The sequence below is a fragment of the Monopterus albus genome, unplaced genomic scaffold (genome assembly GCF_001952655.1).
Source record: "Monopterus albus unplaced genomic scaffold, M_albus_1.0 scaffold253.1, whole genome shotgun sequence".
Classification (NCBI taxonomy): Eukaryota; Metazoa; Chordata; class Actinopteri; order Synbranchiformes; family Synbranchidae; genus Monopterus; species Monopterus albus.
This window is the reverse complement of record NW_018128133.1, coordinates 1,321,435-1,343,401: the sequence shown is the minus strand read 5'-3', so window position 1 is coordinate 1,343,401 and position 21,967 is coordinate 1,321,435. Positions and strand designations below refer to the sequence as shown.

Genomic DNA, 21,967 nt, shown 5'->3' with positions numbered 1-21,967 from the left:
TAATTCACTGTGAGGACCAAATTTAACATAATTTATCTCCAACAGTGGTTCAGATGTATTTCAGTCTTGATCAAAGCAGTGGACCAGAGCAGATGGTTAAAATATAACAGCAGGCCATATGTTCTTTGATACAATACAGATTTGCTGGTATGATCTGATAAAGCGAACATTAATCAGTGAAATTTTTCCAACCCCTTTTCCCCCCAAAGCGATAAACTACTGTGGAAAATGTGTACCAATGCATACAAATATTATTTACCAGAGACAGAAGTGTTTAAGTACATAGACTATATAAGCGAGTGGAGGTGACAAATGAAAAATAGTCCTTTGTTCAGTTCAGACAAGGGAGCGTCAAGCATTTCTCGACTGCACTCTATTCTCCAAGGGGATTGTTGACAACTGCATGAAAATATACTTCAGGCCTATCCTCGTGACTTGCAGAGCACAAAAGAAACATCGGCCCCATTTAAACAACCCATTCCATTTTAGATTCACTTTTCAGGTGTAACCTCAGGCTATCCCCAAACACCCACTGGGAACAGGCATCGCTGAGATAGAAACGATGAAGTCCTTGACCTATTTCTGTTTCTCTAAGCTAGTTTGTCTGACCTGCACTGTTTGGATGAGCAGTGAGCACTTCAGTGGAAATTGTTTCTGGATGCGTGTCAGTGGTTCAGAACTAGTCACATTCTCCCTACAGATGTGTTTTTATTGAATTGAGCCTGACTCCACTGAACAGATGTTTAATTCTAGTCTGTAGTTATGGCCATAGTCTGCCTGGACATTATACATGGAGGCATACTGTATTACACACTTCAGTTTAAAAATCAGGAGGCTTGACATCAACTGGTTGGAGTTGTTATTACAACACTATGATTATGTCACAATGTACAATGTAAAGCAGCAAATGATCACTCCACAGCCTCAGTCAGCCTCAAACTACGCAGCAGTTTGCTTCTAGAAGAGTGAAATGTGTAATAAGTAAAAATTATAAATGTGGCAGTAAATACTGATATAGTTTATACTGTATCTCAGTGCCAAAATAATTAAAAGAACACCAATTAACTTGGCTATTGCAGTTTATTTTCAGTCAATTCCAGACTATTCTGCTGCTGGATATGTACCAATCCACAGCTGAAACTAGTTACCAGTAAATGCTCTATTTCCTCCACATAAATATAAGATATATGACTTCAGTAAAACAATAGACTTGTGGTTAAGAGCCACAAACAAAGTAGGGAATTTATAGAAGTACTGAGAGACGTGCTAACACTTTTCTGGGTTTTTTGGGGGGAGGGGTTGTCTTGACCAAAATGAAGAATAATACCAGCCTATTCTAGATCTATTATTCTGCATTTTTGATATGTGAGATGAATGCAGTTCACTGATTGATATTCACTTTAATCTGTTCCCTGGGGAACAAATTAAATTGCTAATCAAACAGTGGCCCCGGTTTGATTAACAAGCTGCTGTCTAACTTCATCTGTTCCACAGTTGATGTGTTCCATGTGATTCATTGGATTGGCTGAAATATCCGCTCACATTTTGGCTAAGCTTTGCATTTGCTTTGTAATAATAAGTAATGGTACATGTGCGTTTTTGATAACTTTAGGTTCTGTGCTTTGAACTTAAGATGTTACTAAAAGACGATAGGACATAAACCAACAGGATGCTCAGAATATTTTCCATTGAGCTGCTGATTTGTGTGACGTGTTTTGCAGTAAAGTCCACAAATGGTGACATGTTTGTTAGACAGTAAAGGTCATTAAAAAGTCTGAATCAAGGGGGTTTGAACTGACTCAACCAGCTTCTTTGCATTTAGGTCCTGAAGACAAACACTGACATTGTCTTCATAATTTAATTTTCCTTTCCTCATTTTCTTTCTTTCTTCTTTTACTGACAGGCAAGTAAAATTTCTGCCAACAGACACTGGCAAGGATTTCACAGTTGCATCTCACAGGACACTGGCAGTGTGTTCTGTCTTAGAAATGGAAGTTGTTCATTGAAATCAGGAAATTTACTGTCAAAAGCTTGAACACCATTGTTGGACTCAGTATACATGTACAGTCACAACTCACACATGCATTGTGTAAAATGCAAATACCATAAGCACGTGCTCTTTAAGTGTAGTCACAGTGCCTTAAGAAGATTTGATTTGATAAATGAAGATTAAGAATGATTTTTTTGCTCCAGTAATGTTTCAGACACTTGCCTGTACAGTAGTTCACTATGCAGTAACTCCAGTATCAGTAACACCTGCAATATTTCACTGATGACTCATCATTTTGGAATAATTCCTGTTCTTAGGGTAATGCACATGAAGTTCATTGTCAAAAATACATGTTGGGTCAAATCCTTCGTTGTATACAATGTGTTTCTCCTGCTTCTACTGTTGATCCAGTACCACTAGATGGCACCCGGCTTACAGTACATGTGCTTTAAGGACTGTAATGAGATCGGCACAGATCTGTTTAAGACCTATCACACAGGCTTTCTGTAACTTACACTACCAGCTAAGACAAGCATGTGAGTCTCTGTGAGCTTCATTCAGCTGCTTCTATCCCTTTAATAGTCTTGACAATCATTTGGTGGAGCCCATTTTGAGCTGTGAAATATCATTGAAGGGTTAGTTATACTCAAGCTGAAATAGATTCACCAATTGTAATAAAGAAAATAGCAAAGAAATCAGGAAACAGGGTAACAACATAAATAAAACTTAAATAATGAAGGTGAGTTTAATGAAGGCATTTACGTACAGTATATCAACCCTGCCAATGTATCTTGAAACCCTGGAGAGTCTGTGATGACGTGTAGTTCCTGAACCTCTGTCTCTTCCACTGAAACATGTAAACAAAGTGTTTGTACAGATACATTTTTAGACAAGTGTATAAGCAATGGCATAAGGTATGTTCAAACAGTCGCCCTCAGGTTTCCTTTTTGGTCTCTTGGATAGAACATACAATACAACAAACAACCTGATCGTATGCTATACTTAACTACAACAGTGTTTTAGCAAATGTTAAAGTGACGGCAGCTTCTTCACTTCCCCAGGCTGGTTTCTTATTCTCTCTCTCTCTCTCTCTCTCTCTCTTTCTCTGCCTTTGGTTTTTTCATCTTTTGAATATAAAAAGGTCATAATGAGCAAAATATACCTTAATCTGATCTAAGATCTTAAAGCAGCTCACTAATTCACTGAATTGTGTGAGAAAATCAGTGAGAAAAAAGTGAAAAATAATCTAGATTTTCCATATAAGTTGCTGAGAAAGTAAAATCATCAAGTGTTGATATTTTGTGGACACTTATTCAAATGTCTGTAGGTCCCAGTTCTAGGACTCAGTTCTAGACAAAAATGACTTGATAATAAGATGTTTTATAGTTTTTAATACATCTTATTTTTTGTTTTGTCTGAGAAGTCTTACTCTTATTGAAGTAACTAATAATATATGTAGAGTGCTAGAGACATACAACCACACACACTCACACTCACAGGCAATTTAGAGTCACCAGTCAACCTAAGCTACATGTCTTTAGACTGTGGGAGGAAGCTGGAGCACCTGGAGAGAACCCATGCAAACTCCACACAGAAGGCCTCAGGTCAGCCCAGCCTCGAACCCGGACAATTCTTGCTGTGAGGCGACAGCACTACTCTTGTACATTTCTTTATCCCATTTAGTTTTATGAAAATACCAACAGAATGTTCGATAAATCAATGACTTATATACAAATAACATTCACTGTAATATGATGTTCAGGTCAATGTCAAAAGGTTTTAATGTCTGCACTTCATTCCTGTCTTAGTTTTTCCACAGTTTCTCCACCAGGGGGCAGAACACACTATCCTAAACTCTTCTGTGGAACGTAGAGGTTACCTTGCATCATGGGCTGGTTCAAGGACAAAACAGTTATCTAAAGGACAAAAATTATTGGGAGTCAAATTGTGATTACACTGTTGTTTGCATATACAGTATCTATTGTGCAGTAATAGTGAAAGCTCTGTCCTTTGACATTAAAGTTTGGTGAGTGCATAGTTACAGTACCTGGATTAAATTTTGTCATAGTCTAGAAATAATCTCCAAAACTCTGACATTGCAAGATGATTTAAAAGCTTTGATTGCTGAGATTTTTTTCAGTTCTGGTGTCTCACCTCTTGTATTTTGTTTGCCTTTATTTAGACAATAAGGAAAAAGTGAGGGAAACAGCAGAGATTCTCTCTTTGGTCCTGGACCAGCTGGTGAACATGTGGTGCTATTTTTACACAATATGGTGCTTATGTTGAGCTAATTTTAATATTGCAGTGGCTACAACAAACAAACAAAACACCAATACAGTTCTTCAGCTGCGGCATGACACTATTTATATCCAATTTTGTACAAATGTACATCTGCTCTATACACCTGTTCTAGTAAAATCTATGCCTCATTGTCTCATACAGCTACAGAGTGGATCTAATTGGCACAAGTTGTACTCTAATTTATGAGTCAGTTTCACATTTGAGAAGATGGGGGTGAAAGCTGCACAAATGGGGCACACCTTTGGGCCATGCAACCCTCTTCACCTCAGTGAAACAGTGAGCTGTGAACCTGTAGAAACAAATAAGAATATTTGAGTTTTACAGACAACTGAATATACAGTGGAGTGCATCCACTGTGACCACTTAAATCAGCAGAATTTTTGTTTATTTCTGCACACCCTGCAGATAAAAAGCCACATCATCATTCATTTGTAGTTGTATTGCTGGCAAACAGGTGAATGTAATGGTACTTATTCTTCTTTTAGCTTTGTTTTTGTTCTCTACCAGCTGCTGAGGGAAACATCTGTCTCTTCAGCTGCTCTGATGTGTTCACCAGCTAGTCACTAGCTAGTGTCTGGCTGTGTCTGGGCATTGTTAGGTGCTGAGCAGGTAGTGTGCAATGGGTTTCTTAGAACTTTTTTGGTGAAAAGGGCTGCAGCTGAAAACAGCTCTGTGACAGTGAATCAAAACAGTCAGGTTGCAAGATGAACTGCTAAGCAATGAGCCAAGGGGGAGCTGCATGTTCATCTGGTTTGTAGGTGTATCACCGTACGTGACTTGTTTCACATTGTACACAGTATTCTCACTGTCATTTGACACGGTGTTATTATAAAAAAAATGGACTGTTTCCCTTCACTCTCACCTTTCTCATTTCTAACTGTAGCAGGACGTTTTCAGCAAGATAAACTTTGATAAGTTGACTACACTACCTGTCTAGCACTAAGCAGCAAACAGATAAAACTAAGAGATGGTGAACACAGTGGATCATTTCTCTAAGGAGCTGGTAAGGTTTTCTTTGATGCTTTTGCAGATTTTCAAATCTTTATTAATTCAACATATTTTGCAATTATGCAGTTATGTTCCTGACAGAACATCAGTAACTTTCCATATAAAAAAACAAAACAATATTTGGCTTAATTTGCAATTTCCAACATTCTTGAAGTTTCATATACTCTGTCCCCACTACTGAACGTCATGCTTCCATTATAATGCTTAACTTACACTAAAAATGTCTGTTTGCATTTAGCAGAATTCTTTAGTGTTCATTTAATCAGACCACAGTCTTTTGCGTCATGCACTTAGAATCTTTCACTGCCTTTTTTGCAAACTCCAGGCTGCTGTCAGCTGCCACCTGGACTCTCTCCCACACAGTGCCGATTTGTGAAGTGCAGCACTGACTGGTGTCTTTCCAGCAAAATCTCTTGTCCCTGCCAAAGAGCGCTGTAGTTCAGTTAGACAGGTCCTTGGATCTTGGTCACCTCCTCAACCATTGCTGCTTGTCGCTTGATTTGTGGTCCAGCTCTGAGAAGGAAGCTGAACACTGGGCACATCCAAATACTCTCAGGAAACATGCTTTCAGAGGATTACTTTAGGATTTGGCCAAATAAAATAAAGAAAACAGAATAAAATGCACAACACAGGTACAGATGTCTCCTGTAGCACATAAAGATGTTGTGACACAGTTTTTATACAGTACCTCTGAATACTGTATTGAGTTAAACAGTAAGTTACTCCTGAGGAGCTCCTTGTCATGCTTTGTGTTTAACCGATGGAACATGTCATTGAGTGTGCAGTGATAGTCAGCATGGATCCATCTGAGAACCACAGGAAGCTCAGTCCACATGCTTTTCTGATTCCCTGAGCTTTCTGACAGCATCATGAATATTTGCCCATACTGACACCCCTCACTACTGTGACAGTTTTTTTTTTATGTTTCCTGACTCTCATTAAATTCTGAAACCCCACAGGGTGTGTAGCTTTTACAGAAGTTATTTGACCTACAGCAGTGTAGCACATAATAATTTCCAGACAGTAATTGAGGCAGCATTTTATCATCATTTTTCCATCTTCTATATAAACACTCATTTATTGAATTCCCCAGTTTGAAGATAAATACAAGGCTCAAGACACATTATTTTCTCAATTCTCACCTGGAAATACATAAATGTAGTGGTCCATTTTGTTGAAACAGATCATTTTTCAGCAGCTGGTAAAAAGTATTTGCAGTAATAACAGCAGCAAGAAAAGCACATGTATAACAAATAACAATAACAATGGCTCCATTTAGTTGTGTCAGTACGTGGTAAGAAAAAAATAAAATGCAACCATTATCAATTATTTGTTGACAAGTCAAGTAGTTCAGTATATGAAAGGTCTATTGCAAATACTTTAAAAGCATTTTTAATTCCATGGACCTGATGCATCAGTTTCTTACACCAGGTAAATGGTACATGCAACAGTGTGTGTGTGTGTGTGTGTGTGTGTGTGTGTGTGTGTGTGAGAGAGAGAGAAAGGAAGGAATTTACGCAAAATATAAAACTAGATCATACCTCACCCTCATACATCTAATATAAGGCCATATTAAAATGCTGGAGTGTATTGAACATAGTTTATATTTTATGGACTATAATCTGTTAAAGCAAGTCTTAAAGAGGGGAACAGAAAGAGATTTACATTCCAGCAGAAGCTGAGAGTTGTCTGTTTTTGGTGACACCTGTGTTAAACAAGTCAAATATTCTGCAATGAAATAAGGTTTGTTGTTCCTTGTTAGATCAATCATTGCTGCTAATGACAGACCTGTTCAAAACTTTGAAGACCAAGATCATTGTGATCTTTTTTGCAATGCAGTTTATGGTGGCGATAACTGTTCTCGTAATATCCTTTGAATGGTCCACTCTGCAGTTAAGTCAACATTTTGAAGAGGACAGCTTGACTTATCTGGGCATATATGTACTATAAGGTTAGCAATGAATGTTCTTGTTGCTGCTCTCACTCATCAGTGCCTTAACATGTTTGTTGAAACTTTGTGTCCACCAGAGGTTTCATAACGAGGTTCTTACCCATTTTTCTCATGTTGAACTGTTTGACTCACCATATCAAGAAAAACACAGGTGTGAGCAAAGACATGATCGCTCCTCCATTTAGGTGTGCAGTTATTAATACCATTGGCTACACCTGTGTTTGACAAGTCAGTCATTGCATCGAACCAACTTTTATTTTACTAATCTACTCATTCATAATAACAAGGATTATAATAACAATAGTCATTTTGTTATTAATATTTCTTGCATTTTGTACACTGTATTACAGATCTAATAGAATTCGCAAAGATTTAGCTCTGTGCCCTCTGGGAAACCTCAGACTCAAGAAAACACCAGCATTCAACTTTACAAACTCACTTTAGCTTTATATCAAGTGAAGCTGCCATTTGGTTAACAGTTGCAAATTAATTAATTAAGACCTTTAGCTTTTTTTTTTGGTTGCATGTCTTCATGCGGTGCTTTACTGAATTACTCATTATGTCACCAAAGGATAAGATGAAAAGGACTTGTTAGGTCTGTGGTCTGCAAACTCCTCTGTGAGGCCTGCACATGCTAGTCATAAGGAAATAATACAAGTTTATACAACTTCAGATTGAATCCTAACCAATATTAAATCCGGGCTGCATCACACACAGGGGAAAATTACAGATTATCACACAGCAAGATTAAAACATTAAATCACACTTGATAATAAAAGGACTTCTCCTTTCTCTTAAACATGGTTACATAATAAGTTCAATAAGATCATCTCTTCACATGAAGTACAGAGATGTGTGTTGTCTCCCTTCAAACAGCCTCCGCAGGCAAATCTGTTGGCATAGCCCTGTCTTATTTCATGCTACAAAACAGAACTATACTAAGAAAGAAAAACAAATGATGCTGCTTCCTGTTGACTGTTCTCTGGCAGTGAAAGCAGAAGTCATGTACTCCAACATGTTGTCATCATCAGCGGCACTAGTGCAGGGTAGGATGGCACTGCAGACCTGGTCACAGATGGTACACTTAGGCGCCCCAGAGGCTGCCTGCTGGTAGAACACACATGTTACACAAGAAATACCATTATCCTCTGCTTCCGCTTCCGATACACTCTGTGAGGTCCTTCTCTGTACAAATATTACTGAAACGCTTTTTGGCTATCTGGCTTTTCCTATCTGAACAGTCTGTTTTTTTGGTTGTGGATAAAAGCTTATAGTGTCATTAAAGATCTGTGATTTCAAATGCAAACAAAACTCAGCATACATCCTACAATATAGCAAACAAAGGAATGTATTACTCTACTTTTACATAGTGAAGATCAAAAATTCAAATCTTTTTTTAAGCCCATTTTCTGAGGAGGTAGTGTTAATTCATTGTAGAAAATCCAGATGCTATTATGCAAAAGATAACTGCACTCTGAGGTGTCAGTTCTGAGTTTCTGCTCCTGGGTCTGCAGAGAAAGTCTGAACGCACTGACTGTCTTGCTCTTTCTAAATTGACCGCATTGACTCCACCTCTATCGTGTTCTTGTGATAAAGTGCTTTTGGCAGATCTCATTAAAGTTAGACGTAACGTATAAAGGAGGCTTATAGCAGATCTCCCCTAGGCTTTGCACATTTTTTAGCAACATGAAAAAGTTCTTGAATCAATCAGAAAATGTAAAGCTCCCCCTCGTTTATTGAACTGACATCTTTAGTTTTGGTGGTTGGAGAGTAAAATGACAATATGAGCTCCTAGGGGCCAAATATAAAACTTTTTTCATAACTAAAAGTGAGGATTATTATTTTTATTTAAAAAGGATAGCTTGTTTAGTTTATTTATTATTATTTTCACTATTCTAGTAGTGTGGCTCTGTGGATGGCAGTGTCTGTCTGTTATGGTTTAGTCCCCCTCACCAGGAGGGTGAAGGAGAATTGCGGTAGGACTCAACAGGTGCTAGTAAAAAAAAAAAGGTGGTTTAATGATGGGGATCACAAAAAGGAACAGAGTCAATGAATACAAACAACCAGGGCTGGGTAAAGACAGCTGAGGAGACCAGGACAACCAGGGGAGTAGACAGGCTAACGACAGAAACCAGGAGAGTGGGAGGAACAGGACGGACAGGTGAATAGACACACTAACCAGGAGGATTGGCGAACAAAAAAAGGAAATCCACTGCATCCACTGTCAACGTGGACATCTAGAGATGTATAACACAAAACAAATAACTAATGAGATCCACAGCACAGGAACTGTCAGTGTGGAAAACAAAATGACATACAATACATACCACGAATATAGGGCGGTTACGGGGTATGCAAGTTAGGTAAGTTAATGCTCCGGCTAAGACGGAGCGTCTGCCAGAGGTATAAATAAGGAGGAAAGTAATCATCGGGATGCACCCCAACTGTGCGCACCGACAAACGAGTCGCTAATTACCGAATGCAACACAGCTGAGGTGCAGATCCCGCAGGTCAAGAGAGCAGAGGAGAGAAAGATGGAAGAAAGGCAGGTTGTACCGAGTGGACCTGACACTGTCTGTTGGTCCATCGGTCAGTTCGTCTTTTTGATTCAGACTGATATATCTCAACTAGAGAGGATTATCATTCCCATAAGGCTTAATGAGGTTGACATAGTGGTTTGAGTGAAATGCTTTTACAGTTGTTGGATGGGCTGCCATAAACATTCACATCTGAATTGGATGAATAATAGACGGGGAGCCCTTAACTTTTCATATAGTGCCATCATTAAGTTTCCAACTCTTTGGTTTATAATCAAATGCACAGCATAAACAACATTCTCGTCTACCTTAGCTGTACTTAGCAAATGTTATCATGCTAAAATGTTAACCTGTGTTGATGCTGATGTTAGCATTTAGCTCAAAAGGTCCAAATGCAGCCTCACAGAGACACTATGGTTGCAGACTGCAGTCATTCTGCTTTTTGAAGGAACTTGATGACATTAAATGTTTCATTTGATTTGCAAGTCACAGATCTCTCAGTTGTAGGAACTTTGAAAACTGACAACTTTTGGGAAAAGTACATAAGATTTGTTTTCTTATTCCAAAAAAAGGTTTCTTTTTTCTATCACTGTTCAGTAACTGAAGCCTTCAGTTGGATGTTCAGGCGTGTGGCAGTAGCTGACACAGTGCTCTGCCATCCATGAAGAAACTGCAAGAATGGGATGACTGTGGGCGGAGTGTTTGAGAGGAACAAGAACAAAGACCACAAAAGAGATGGAAATATACTTTCTAACAAAGCATACAAAACAGAACAACTTCTTGAGGCTTTTAAAAATCTGAAATCTGAAATAAAGAAATGCATTTCAAGATATTACAGGACTCTTTAATCTTTTCTGGGTGAAACTGGCTGTGAGAAAGATCATTGCAGGCCACTTAATCATGATATTCAGTATAACTACTGCTATGTAAGAAGATGTTAAAATTGTAATAAAATTTAATCAGTGCTAAAATAATATACAACCATGCCCTGTTAATTACTGTATACTTTAGGTATGCTAAAGCTGTTTTTTTTTATTTGTTCTGTCAGTATCTTTTGAAAAGGTTGCTGAGGCTGAACTGTACCATCTTCTAACCGAAATGCTTCGGGTAACTTAAACAGCAGGTACTGTATGGCACAGAGAGGACGTTCCCTCTGCAGAGTCGTACGTTTCTGTCAGTAGTTCTTTGTTGCTGAACCCAGCTCCTTCCCTTGTGTCACTTACTTGCTGAGTGTTTTTTGTTTCATTTCTTTTTTATAGACTGTTTTTCTTCCAGTTTCTCTTGACCTCCATATTGCTGAGTGGTGTGTTTCTCTCAGATCTCATTTTTAATCAGCTCAGCTGGACAGGCTGAAATCAGAGAAGTGGGTTTGTGAATTCCCTCCTGTTGCTTCAAATGAATATCTGCCAATGTTTATACAAAGCCCTGTTTTTATGGTCCTATGTATTTGCACAGATTTCATACCAAAGGCAGAACATTTGCTTTTAAGGTATTCCTTAATCAAATCTTCATCATCTTCATCTTTGAGACCAAGCCAACTAGAGACACATGGAATTTTGTTGATGTACATAAATAGGTTAACAGTAATTCACATTGATTTGACCTAGCATGGTGTGTAATGGATGCAGCCAACAGTAGGGCTGCTTTAGTGCAATTAAATAATCGGCAGTGCCACTAAGTGTGAGGAAATCGGTCTCCTTGATGAATATTTTGCAGATTAAACACAGGACATGAAAACAAAGTGTCTGTTTTTTATTTTTGGTTGTTCTGTGCTTGTGAAAAAAGCCATGATCAGCTGACTGGAATCTGTCAGAGAGGATTACTGACATTATACCTCAGGGTGTAATGTCTCTTTGGCTTTGCCAACCACTTGTTGAGAGATGAACTGCTCGATGTCTGAGCCCCTCGAGGCTAATGAAGAGGAGCTTTGACAAAATCTTAACCAGGAGTCTGAGCTTCCAGTCAATAAAACCCCTTCAGCGTGACGCAGTTTTAAGTGGCTGATCAGTTCAAACACACATCTGATAAGTTACCTAGCCTACTGAACCGTTACAAGGCGATTCACACATTATTGGGTAACTATAACAAATGACAGTGAGTGAGCTAGATGATCTGTGATGGTTTTGGAGGGTCTGTGAGGAAGAAACATATCCAAATGCTAAAAAGTCCACATCATTTTCACCTCAAGATTCCAATGAACAAACTACACCCACATTTAATCAAGTAAATGTGTTATCATGGAGGAAAAATGTCCAAAAAGTTTAGTTTTGACAAACAAACAACCACAGGCTACATTACAATTCTTCCATGTTTGTGCCTCTGCCATGTTGTTTTAGTATCTATAAACCTACTTGTCCTGATAACCTTGATTTGTGCACAAAAATGGTGCCTGCTCTTTTAAGGAAAATAAAACATAAACATACAGAAAGAAAAATAAAACACTATCTATTAAACAAACTATAGATCTAACAGAAACAATAAGTTCCTGTAGACATTAGACTGAAGCATGACACAGGATAAAATCACTGAAGATTGACTTGTTTGCGGGTTTATTCGTGGCCGCCCTAACTTTGGATCATTAGCCTTACTGTAATCCTGCATTATCTTGCTAATACTCTGACCCTTGTTGCTTTGTCCCATTTCACTTAAAATGTTTCTTATCTGTCTTTAAAAACTATAAGGGAATTTCCTTGTGCAGGTGCAGTAACAGGTCCAGGTGCGTCTGTGCTGCCTTAATTAAAAGGAGAAGAAGAAGAAGAAGAAGAGGAAGAAGAAGATGACAGGTGCATTTCAGGCTGTAATTAAAGAAACGTTAAAACAAATATTCGTAGATGGGGGAGTTGCAATATTGTTCTGAAACTGCAAATAAACAGGACACCAGACAGAAAGGAGAAACTGAATTGTACATCGCAACAAGCGAAAATTAGCTGCCGTGTTTCTGTAGGAATAGTTAGTGAGTGGGGACGGAAAGAAGACTGGAAACAGTTCTGTCAAGGAAAACTGTGAAAACGGTTATTATCACAACAATACGTGGGACATAGAACAACCTAGATATAGACCAATTCAACACAATAAAAGAAAGGACTTCCACATCATATATGGTGAGCCAAATACACCCTGTCTGTTTTTGTGTTTCTTTGCTTTCTGCCTTTTCCCAGTTGTTAATGCTCCATGTGGCATTGTAGCTGCTGGCTGTGTGGTTATTGTGGAGGTCATATCTTGTGCTGAACTTATGTTCGTGCTGCTGTGCAATGACAGGGACATGGCTCACTGAGGTTTTGTATAATTTAGAACTCATTTGTTGTGCATTAGGCTGTTAATTGTGATCTGTATAGCTTTGGTAGATGTTTGAGAGAATTTCTTAATTCTTGTTTTTAGTACTATAAAGCATCTGTAAGTCCTGTAGGCTATTTGATACATGCATTGCAGCTTTTTAACATTAAATGTACATTTTAATTTGTGCCTTTATTCAGTGCTCTTTTACAGTGGCCCTGAGAGGTCAACACACTGCAACCTAGGGCAAAAACACAAGCAAATTAAGAAAACGACTAATCCTGCCCCAGCAGTGCCCGTTCCTTCTGAGTGGCCCCTGGAAACCTTTTCTGTTTTAGACTGTGCTATTTGCAGCATGTTTAGTGTATTTGGTTGCTTTCTGTGTTTGCAGCCTTTTTTCTCTAAATGCTGTAAGTGTTTTGTCAAGTTTATGTAATGTTTTTTATTCTCCTTGTTTTGTTTGTTTGTATGGATTCTCTCTTAAGCTGCACTATGTTGACCTCTCAGGCCCACCATTCATTTTGGTATTGCATTTTGATTTATATTTATATATTTTGCACTATATAGCACACTTTAACATGTTTTATGACATTTGAAATGTCTACTGATGAAAGGCTGCATTTAGGCAGATGTTAGTCCTGTCAAAAAAAAAAGAACTCATTCATTTGAATAATGCCAATCCATGTACATGTGGTGTGTTCCAACAGATTTTTTTTATATCACCCAGCAGAAAATGATCCAGAACCTGCAGCCACCGCAGGATAAATTGAAGTTGCCAGTCTGAATGCACCAAATCGTTGACAGAGACCCACAAATAACTGGACACTGATTTGAGCTGTTCCATTTAACTTCAGGACACTGAATCAGAATTATATGAAACAGGAGCTACATCATTTTCGGACCTGGAGACATATTTGTCTAATCTGGACACTTTATAAATCTCAGTAAATATTTGCAAATGTCATATTTGGATTTTTCTCAGCCAAACACATCATTGCTTTAATACAGTACATGTGCATCTTTGTACATTTTAATAGATCTCCACACTTTATATGCATACAGCTTGACACTAATCTACAGCTCCATTCTGTATGTGTCTGAAATTCCCTTCTAATTCATAAAAGTTTTGATCAGACCAGCCGCTTCACAGTCTGCTGTGATTCCTGTCAAAACACTGTGGAAGAAACTGAGTTGACTCAAAACCCCCAAAAAAGCATTCAGTATGTGCTTATATTCAGCTGTTGTATCATAATGCAGTTATTTCTGCTAATAGCAAAGCATTATGTCTTTATAGCTGGAATTTATAGCTGTCAACATGGGTGTGCAGAGGGTATACTCCAGCACAAACCTAATTTGCACCCAAGTACATTGCCATTCCTACAAGCATTGCATTTGTATTGCAAAACACTGGCACACAACTTAGACTTTGACTGTAGTCTTTAAAATGCAGAGAGCTTTAACTGAGACACTATAAAAACATCACAGAAAATTCCATTCACATTCATGAGCTCAAAGCCACTGGCATCTCCACGCTGCTGTGCCTCTGCAGGAGCAGCTGAGAGGGCAGCAGACTTCCCAGCCTATGTTTTACAACTGGCATTTGGAGCCCTGATGTCAGCCCCACTAGTACAGTGACAGCTTAGTGATGTGACAGAGATTTCATTTTTTGGGGGGAGGGGGGCTGAAGCACAGGCACGGTGAGTGTTGCACAGTGGCAGCCACTTCTCAGACATCTGCCACTATGTTTGAAATGTGGCACACCGAACACTTCAGATGTGCATATGGTGGTAAAGGACACTGTAGGAAACAAGGCAGTGGAAGACAGTCAAACTAAGGTCCATTGTAAGCAGTTCCTACTTGCTTATTCAACAACCTACAGACTTTGCAAAGCTGTACCATCCTGCACCTGCAAAACTCTGTACTGGAACCAACCTGCAGTTATTTCTAAATCAAACCGACCCATTAATAAACATCTTGTGACCTGAACCGTGTGCTTAAACCCACAGGCTACATAGCTACTTTAAAAGTCACTGCATCTCACTTGCTCAGTAAATTTACACCTATTGTTGATGTAATACAGAGTGACACAAAGATAACTGGTTGTGTGGTAATCATCTGTCCACATATCCACTTTCAAACATGATCCAAATGCAAAAGGACTTGATAGACGTGCTGACCAGGACAGTAACGGAGTGTTGCTGAGTATATACATTCAAGATGGATTTCAATCCTGGGGAAGTTGTTTGAGACGTTTTAAAAATAAAAAAAAATGCATTTGTCTTTTCAAGATGCACACGTAAGCTTGTAGCAGATATAACTATTACTGTAAGCACTCTCTGGAAATGTCTTCTACAGGGTCTGTTGTCTGTGATCGCTGTTGTTCTCCTTACACCATTACATTGGCAGGAAAGAGGAAAAACAATAGCTTGAAGGCTCACAGAGCTGTTGTAGATTTTATCTGACTCCTGATCAGTTCCTGTATGGCCTGAGTTGAGGAGAGAGTATTTGTCTGTATGGGTGTACAGCTGTGTGAGTGAGACAGTCATGGAAGATGGTAAACTTATTCCTAGTCCACAAACATGATTCTTTCATGTTTGATTTAGTTTGAGGAGTAGTTAAGGCTAGCTAAACTGTTACTATTTTAGCTAAACCTCAAGTGTAGGAATGACTTTTTTTTTTCTCCATGTCTGTGGTTGTTACAAAGCAGCTTTAGGTGCATTAGAGTCTGGACTGGTGTGGGGCTTACCCTGATTTACATGGAAGAGGGAAAACCACGACAGTGTGTCATCTGGCCAATGGGGATACATTTATGTGCCAAGTGTAAATTAAAATGTATGGCCGGGCAATAAAATGATCTTGATAATTAGTGATGAACTGTAACTTTTTGGCAAATGTTTCTGTTCTGCATTTGGGTCAGTCATCTGCACAATCACCCCATTAGACTACAGCAATTGGGCTGTGTAGCTGACAAATATAGAGCTTAAACGAGGAAAGAAGCGCACACGCACTCACTGCTGGAAACATAAAAATGAGCAATCGTGAGGAGAATCAAGATGCAGCACAGGACAATGAAATTGTGGCGAGGTCGAGAACATTTTTCAAAAACAGTGCTGCCTCAGCCTTTATGCAGAGAAAAGAAGAGCAGTTTTACACACCTTGCCACAAATACTGACCAATACTGAGTCCAGCTACATGGCGGAGGCTTACATGAGACTAATGAGCTTAAATGGCTGCAGAGAATATCATGATATTGATTAAAAAAAATAAATGGTTGTTTGTAAACTTTGTGAATTATGTAGGATTTAAGCTTAAGCTGAATATTCCCCTTTTCCAGACATGAGACACCTGAAATTATAAATGTAAATGAAGCCATTGTGTTCTCTAACCTACACGGAGAGTCTATCTGAATGGGTCAACACAGGTCAGCTGACCATGCTCTTTGGCAGAGTTGGACATGGGTCGAACGTTGCCTGACTTGAGCTGGTGTCTCCAGTAGGAATGAAAATCAATTTAATTTAATAATACTGACTAAAATGTAAAGAGGAAATGAGAGCGAGAGAAAATGAAGATACAAAGGGAGTGTGCATTTAGACAACACTTATTTTGTAATCAGTGTTATTTGGTGTGACTCAATTGTTTGAGTGAAGTGTATTGAACTGTACTACAGACTCGAGTCTTCTGACCCTGGCTGACGTGCACAATAACGTATGCTATTATGCATTCTGATTCATATTATCAGGCAACAGCTCACATACTCTGTTTGTTGTATTTCTACCTTTTAAATCATCCTTGTTTTAATGCAAAGATAAAGGTTAGCTCGTTATGATTCCTCCATTTATGGATTTCATGACAGAAGTGAATGCTAAATGCTCCAGACCTTGACAGAAATATAGTTTATTTTTATGAGAAAATGCTTGAATAAAAGGTTGAAAGATTAATGTTGGACATTATACTTATTTAGTCTGGCTCCTTGTTGATTTGTCCTGACTTACTGCATTTGTGTTGGTAGGTGTACTATGGCCTTAGTAATTTATTTTTGTTTTAACAGTATTCTGCTTTACAAATGAGCTTTTTGCACAATTGTTAGATCAGTTTTCTTCACCTGAAAGTTACTGGTATTAATTCTGTCTTGTGCTGAAGAAAACTGTGTGCCCAGCATCTCCTTATGTCTGGCAGCGCCTGCATGTGTCCTTACAGATGCCTCAGGTAAACATGGCACCAAGATGAATGATGGGAACTTAATCAGCTAAAGGGGAGGGGAGTGGGGCTATGCTCTACTGACCCGAGGTGTAAATTTAAAGAATATATGTTTAATTTGAACATAATGTGTTCAATTTCTGTTTGTAAATAACATTACCGTGAGTCCTTGGGAGGAGCATGTGTGTTCATGTGGAAAGAGCCCCGGCTACATGAAACCCACCACACACCCGTTGCTGTTAGACCTTTAATGCCAACTGGAGGCTGTTGCTTCCACATACTCGGTGGTGGCCTCGTGATGCATAAATTGCTGATGCATATTAATGCAGCCTTATTCTGTGATATTTCACAGGTTCAACACAGCTACCACACCATTTTGGTGGTAGCAGATGGAGTTTAAAAGTACAGTTTCATATAAACATAGTTTCAGTTGCTCCAGGCATATTAAATTCACCTACAGTAACACATCTCTGCACCTGAGCTGCTTCACTGGGATTACATTAGTTATTATTTTTTTTAAAGGGGGTTTATTGCTGGTAGTTCTTATTTTTCCTGTTCCTGTTGGAGAAGATTGCATAACTGTTGTTGAGAAATGATATTGACTCTGTGAAAAAGATCCAGCATGACAGATAATCTAACAGTATTCACATCTTGGTACCTTCAGGAGAGTCTGTTTCCTGCACACAAAAACATCTCTTCCCTGTCATCAGTACTAATCTACATGGTTTTATTGGTCATAAAGATTAGTCTGCTGGTTTTCTATCCATCTATTTAATATAGTGCCAGCCCATACTTGCATGTTGACATGTCAGATGACAGTGTGGTTGGACACTACTTTTATTTTAGGTAGACGTAGAAAATCTGTAAGGCTGCCCTAAAAGATACCTTCAATTTTCTTTTCTTTTTTTTTTTTTATTTAAGCATATTTAGTTATGTAGTGTTGTTTGACTAGATGCTGTTTTGCTTTCTAACAACACAGAATCAAGTCCTTTGCTCCTTCTTTCTCTTCAGGGTTTTTTGGCAGTGAAGTTGAATTACATTCAGGTGTCAGGATCAGCTGTACAGGACTGACACATGAACATTCACAGCACAGTTGTCAAATCACCAGTTTTAAATGGTTCCATTCTCAAAAAGGAACTGATTTGGACTCTTGATTGAAAGCTGGCTGTAGTGATGCGAGGATGTCGGTGTGCAAACAGTGGGACTTGAGCTGTGAGGGTTTTTGACCCAGATTGAGTCCATGCTGCCTTCTCAAAAATATGATGGGCTCAGTCAGGCTTCCCCCAGAGAGATTGTGTCTAGCAAAGGTTTGCTGTACCACTAACCTTACATGTTTTTAAGAGAGATGATGAAACATGACATCAGCTCAAGAGAAATGCACAAAGCTAGAGGAGAAATCAGGTCATGTGCAGGATATGGCTGTGCAATGTATGACTGGCAGAGACCTGTTCATGCTGAAGGTAACTGGCTTGTGTATCCTCTAAACAATGGATTCCTGAAAAAGGAAATTTTAGGACAATCAGATGTGGAAGCCTTAAGGACCTGTGTGAAATCCATAGCTGAAAATAATCCAAACAGGAGGCAATGGTGCAGCTGGGAAAACGGTACAGAGATGACAGTGACAAACAGAGGCATATTTCAGCCAGCTGACTGCAGGAGGCCAAAGACAAACTTGTTCAGCCGCTGTTCTCTAGCATCTGCAAGCTTTTAAACAGATGCTTACCAGAGTTGGCACGTGCTACACTCTACCTTTCTAAGTCCAGATTCTGTCTGAGGTCATGTTCATGAAATGGCTATGACACTATGTGCTTATTTCTGTATCTGCACTACCTTGTCCTGCTCTCCATCTCTTTCTGTTAATACACAAGGCTCAGTGGTCTCGCATTATGTGCAAGACCACTTTGAAATTTACTCAGACACCAAGCGTGTAAAAATGAGTTAAAGCATCTTTTACAATCATTATCCAGAGTCAGAGGTGAGATAAAAAGAGGAGCTTTATGTTGTTTTGGGAGTCTACACTAATTCATTTTTTTTTTAATGTATCTCCAGGTTCATCTCAAAGCAGCAAACATAGTGTTGCTACTTTTTTGTGTGTTTAATTAGGTAGATTGATTGGCATATTCATTTACTTGTTTGTACTTTTGTTTTGAATAGGTGTAAGTAGGCAGTTCCAGTTTTATTTGTCATTTATTGAGCTCTAGGGGTTTTGAACATTGGGCAGACCCAGGCTAGCTGTTTACCCCTGCTTCCAGTCTTTATGCTAAGCTAACTGGCTTCAGTCTGTAGCTTCATATGTATTTGCCATACAGGTGTGAGAGTGGCATCAGTGTTCTCATCAAGCTCTTGGTAGAAAGGCAAAAAACAATTTCTCCAAATGTTAAACTATTCCTTTAAGTTGGAGTGTTTTGAGCTCTCGTACCAACACAGTTTTGTCATAATTTGTTTATTTGATTAGTTCTGTGCCTGTACTTTGGCCATATTTCATATCATTGATCTTATAATCCTCCAAACCTGATCTTTTTTCCGTGATCACAAGTGTTTGCACTCGACCTAAACATCGTACACTGCCATACATTTTCTTCTGTGAGAATTACCTGCTCTTTGATTCATGAAGAAATGTGTTCCTTTCATTTATCATTTCTCACTGTCCTGCAGTCATAAAGTATTCCTCCCATATCTCTGACACCATTCAGGCTCAGAGGGGATGAGCCCTACACACAGAATAGCTCATGCAGCTAACACCAGCTCAGAAACAGAGGAGTCGTATCAGAATCCCCGTCTTGTCATTTCTCACAGGCTTAGTCTCACATATATCTTTGATGTACACTACATTCTGCTGTAATGCAGCATTCATGTCTCTTTATCCACTGTGTACCTGGGCTGACTCAGCAATGGAACAGTTATCCGAGAAGTGATGCTGTAAATTTGTAAAGAAAAAACACTCAAAAGACATGTTTGCTAAACACAACATGTCACTGGAACAGCCTCATAAACAAGGATTAGGAATCTGAAGGAGAGTAACGATGAGAAAATCTGACCTCAGTCGATCTCAGTGTCCTAGGACAATTATGAATGAGCGTATCTCCACTCTTTATATTATGGAAGATGTTTTTAATTTAACCAATTACTTGTGGTGTATCTGCAGGTGACACTTTCAGATAAAAAAAAAAAAGCTCTGCAGCTTGATCAGAATAAAATCATTTATATTCTCTTATTGACAGCAAATAAGTTGTATGATTGTCAGATTTCAAATTGGAATAATCCATTTTTAATGTGCATTCAACACCCTGTCCAAAATAAATTAGGGCTCTCTTGTCTTAAGTTATTAAATGATTTTTTTTCTTCTTTTAGCCCACTGAAAAAAGATGTTAAAAGCATGTAATGTTGGACTCTAGATTGAATCAATAAAGTGCAAGCAAGAGGGCAAATAACATTTACTGCAAGGTTTACACATGCGTAATAAAATGCTCATTTAGAATAGCTGTAAATGTTTTTATAATTTATTGTAACTTGAAACAAAAATAATTTCTACAAAAAATATTCAAATAATGTCATATAATATTGATACATGATTGATATCTTGTCTCTCTCTTTTATTCTTCTGATAAGTTAAATTATTTTAAATTCTCTTCCTGAATACTGCGTGAAGATTAAATCTTGCTATGTGTGGCAACAATCACTCATTCCTATAACAACCATAATAGTGACTAAATTTTTATAATTCATAAGCCCCTGGATATTATGTAATATGTATAATCTCAGCAACTGTTAGTGGGCACATTAGATACAATGACTGAAGGTATAATTAAAAAAAAAAATAACGCAGCAGAAGTAGAATAAATGTAAAACCATGTCTCATTTTTCTGAAGAAATGAGACCTGTTTAATATACTATGTAGGCCTCAGCAGCAGGATGAAATGCACACCTCGCCTCCTGACCCATCTGTCCATCATGTTGACATGTCTCGTCCTCTCACCGAGGCTGACACACACTCATTGGCCATCAGTCTAACGGAGGTGAGATCCTCAACTCAACCAAGGAAAAAAGTGGGGGAAAAACAAGAGGTCATTGTCATTACAACAGCCATTCCCTTTGACGTGAAACAGTGGTGATTGAAGTGTTTTCTTTTAGGCTTTTTGGTTTGATGCACATAGCTCCAGCTCAGGAATAAAGGGAACAGTGGTTGGTATGATTGTTTTTCCCTTTGTCTGCATTTGTTTTCTCTGAGGTCACTCCCCCTTTTTTTTTCCCCTCACACATGAGCACACAATCGGTATTATAACAGTCCTTTGAGGGGTGTGTGTGTGCGCATGTCTTTTCATAAGGGGCCAGTTAATGTTGTGCGCACTTATGCGACTGCTGAGGTGTGTTTTCATTGGGTCCATCACAGGCATGGCCCTACCCAGTTTGGGTCTCGCCTCACCTCACGTACATACACATATACACACTCCTTGGTTTGAGAGTTTTTTTTTGTGGCTCAGTGCGGAGTTAATCTCGTCAGCAGGTGGCCTAGCAGAGTACAGAGCAGCAGGGTGGCCGTGGAGAAGTGCGGCGAAGAGGCAGTGTTGCAGTCCTTGCCTGCCTCACAGCGAGAGTGTTGGCACAGCACCCCCTTAAACTCTGGAGGACAGATGCACTTCTGGTTCTGGTAACACGTTCCTCCATTCTGGCACAGGAGCATCTCCTCATCGCACAGGTTAGCTGTGAGTG

The 21,967-nt window shown here is 38.8% G+C and overlaps 1 protein-coding gene across 1 annotated transcript in view; it reads right to left on the bottom strand.

The window, feature by feature from the left end:
- Window positions 1–20,508: 20,508 nt before the first annotated feature.
- The window catches only part of ntng2b (netrin g2b), a 56,364-nt gene continuing 54,905 nt past the window's right edge, over window positions 20,509–21,967 (bottom strand). The window contains exon 8 of the mRNA XM_020621082.1: window positions 20,509–21,958. Within this exon, the coding sequence (XP_020476738.1) occupies window positions 21,735–21,958 (224 nt within the window). The 3' untranslated portion in view covers window positions 20,509–21,734. The remainder of the gene's footprint in view (window positions 21,959–21,967) is intronic.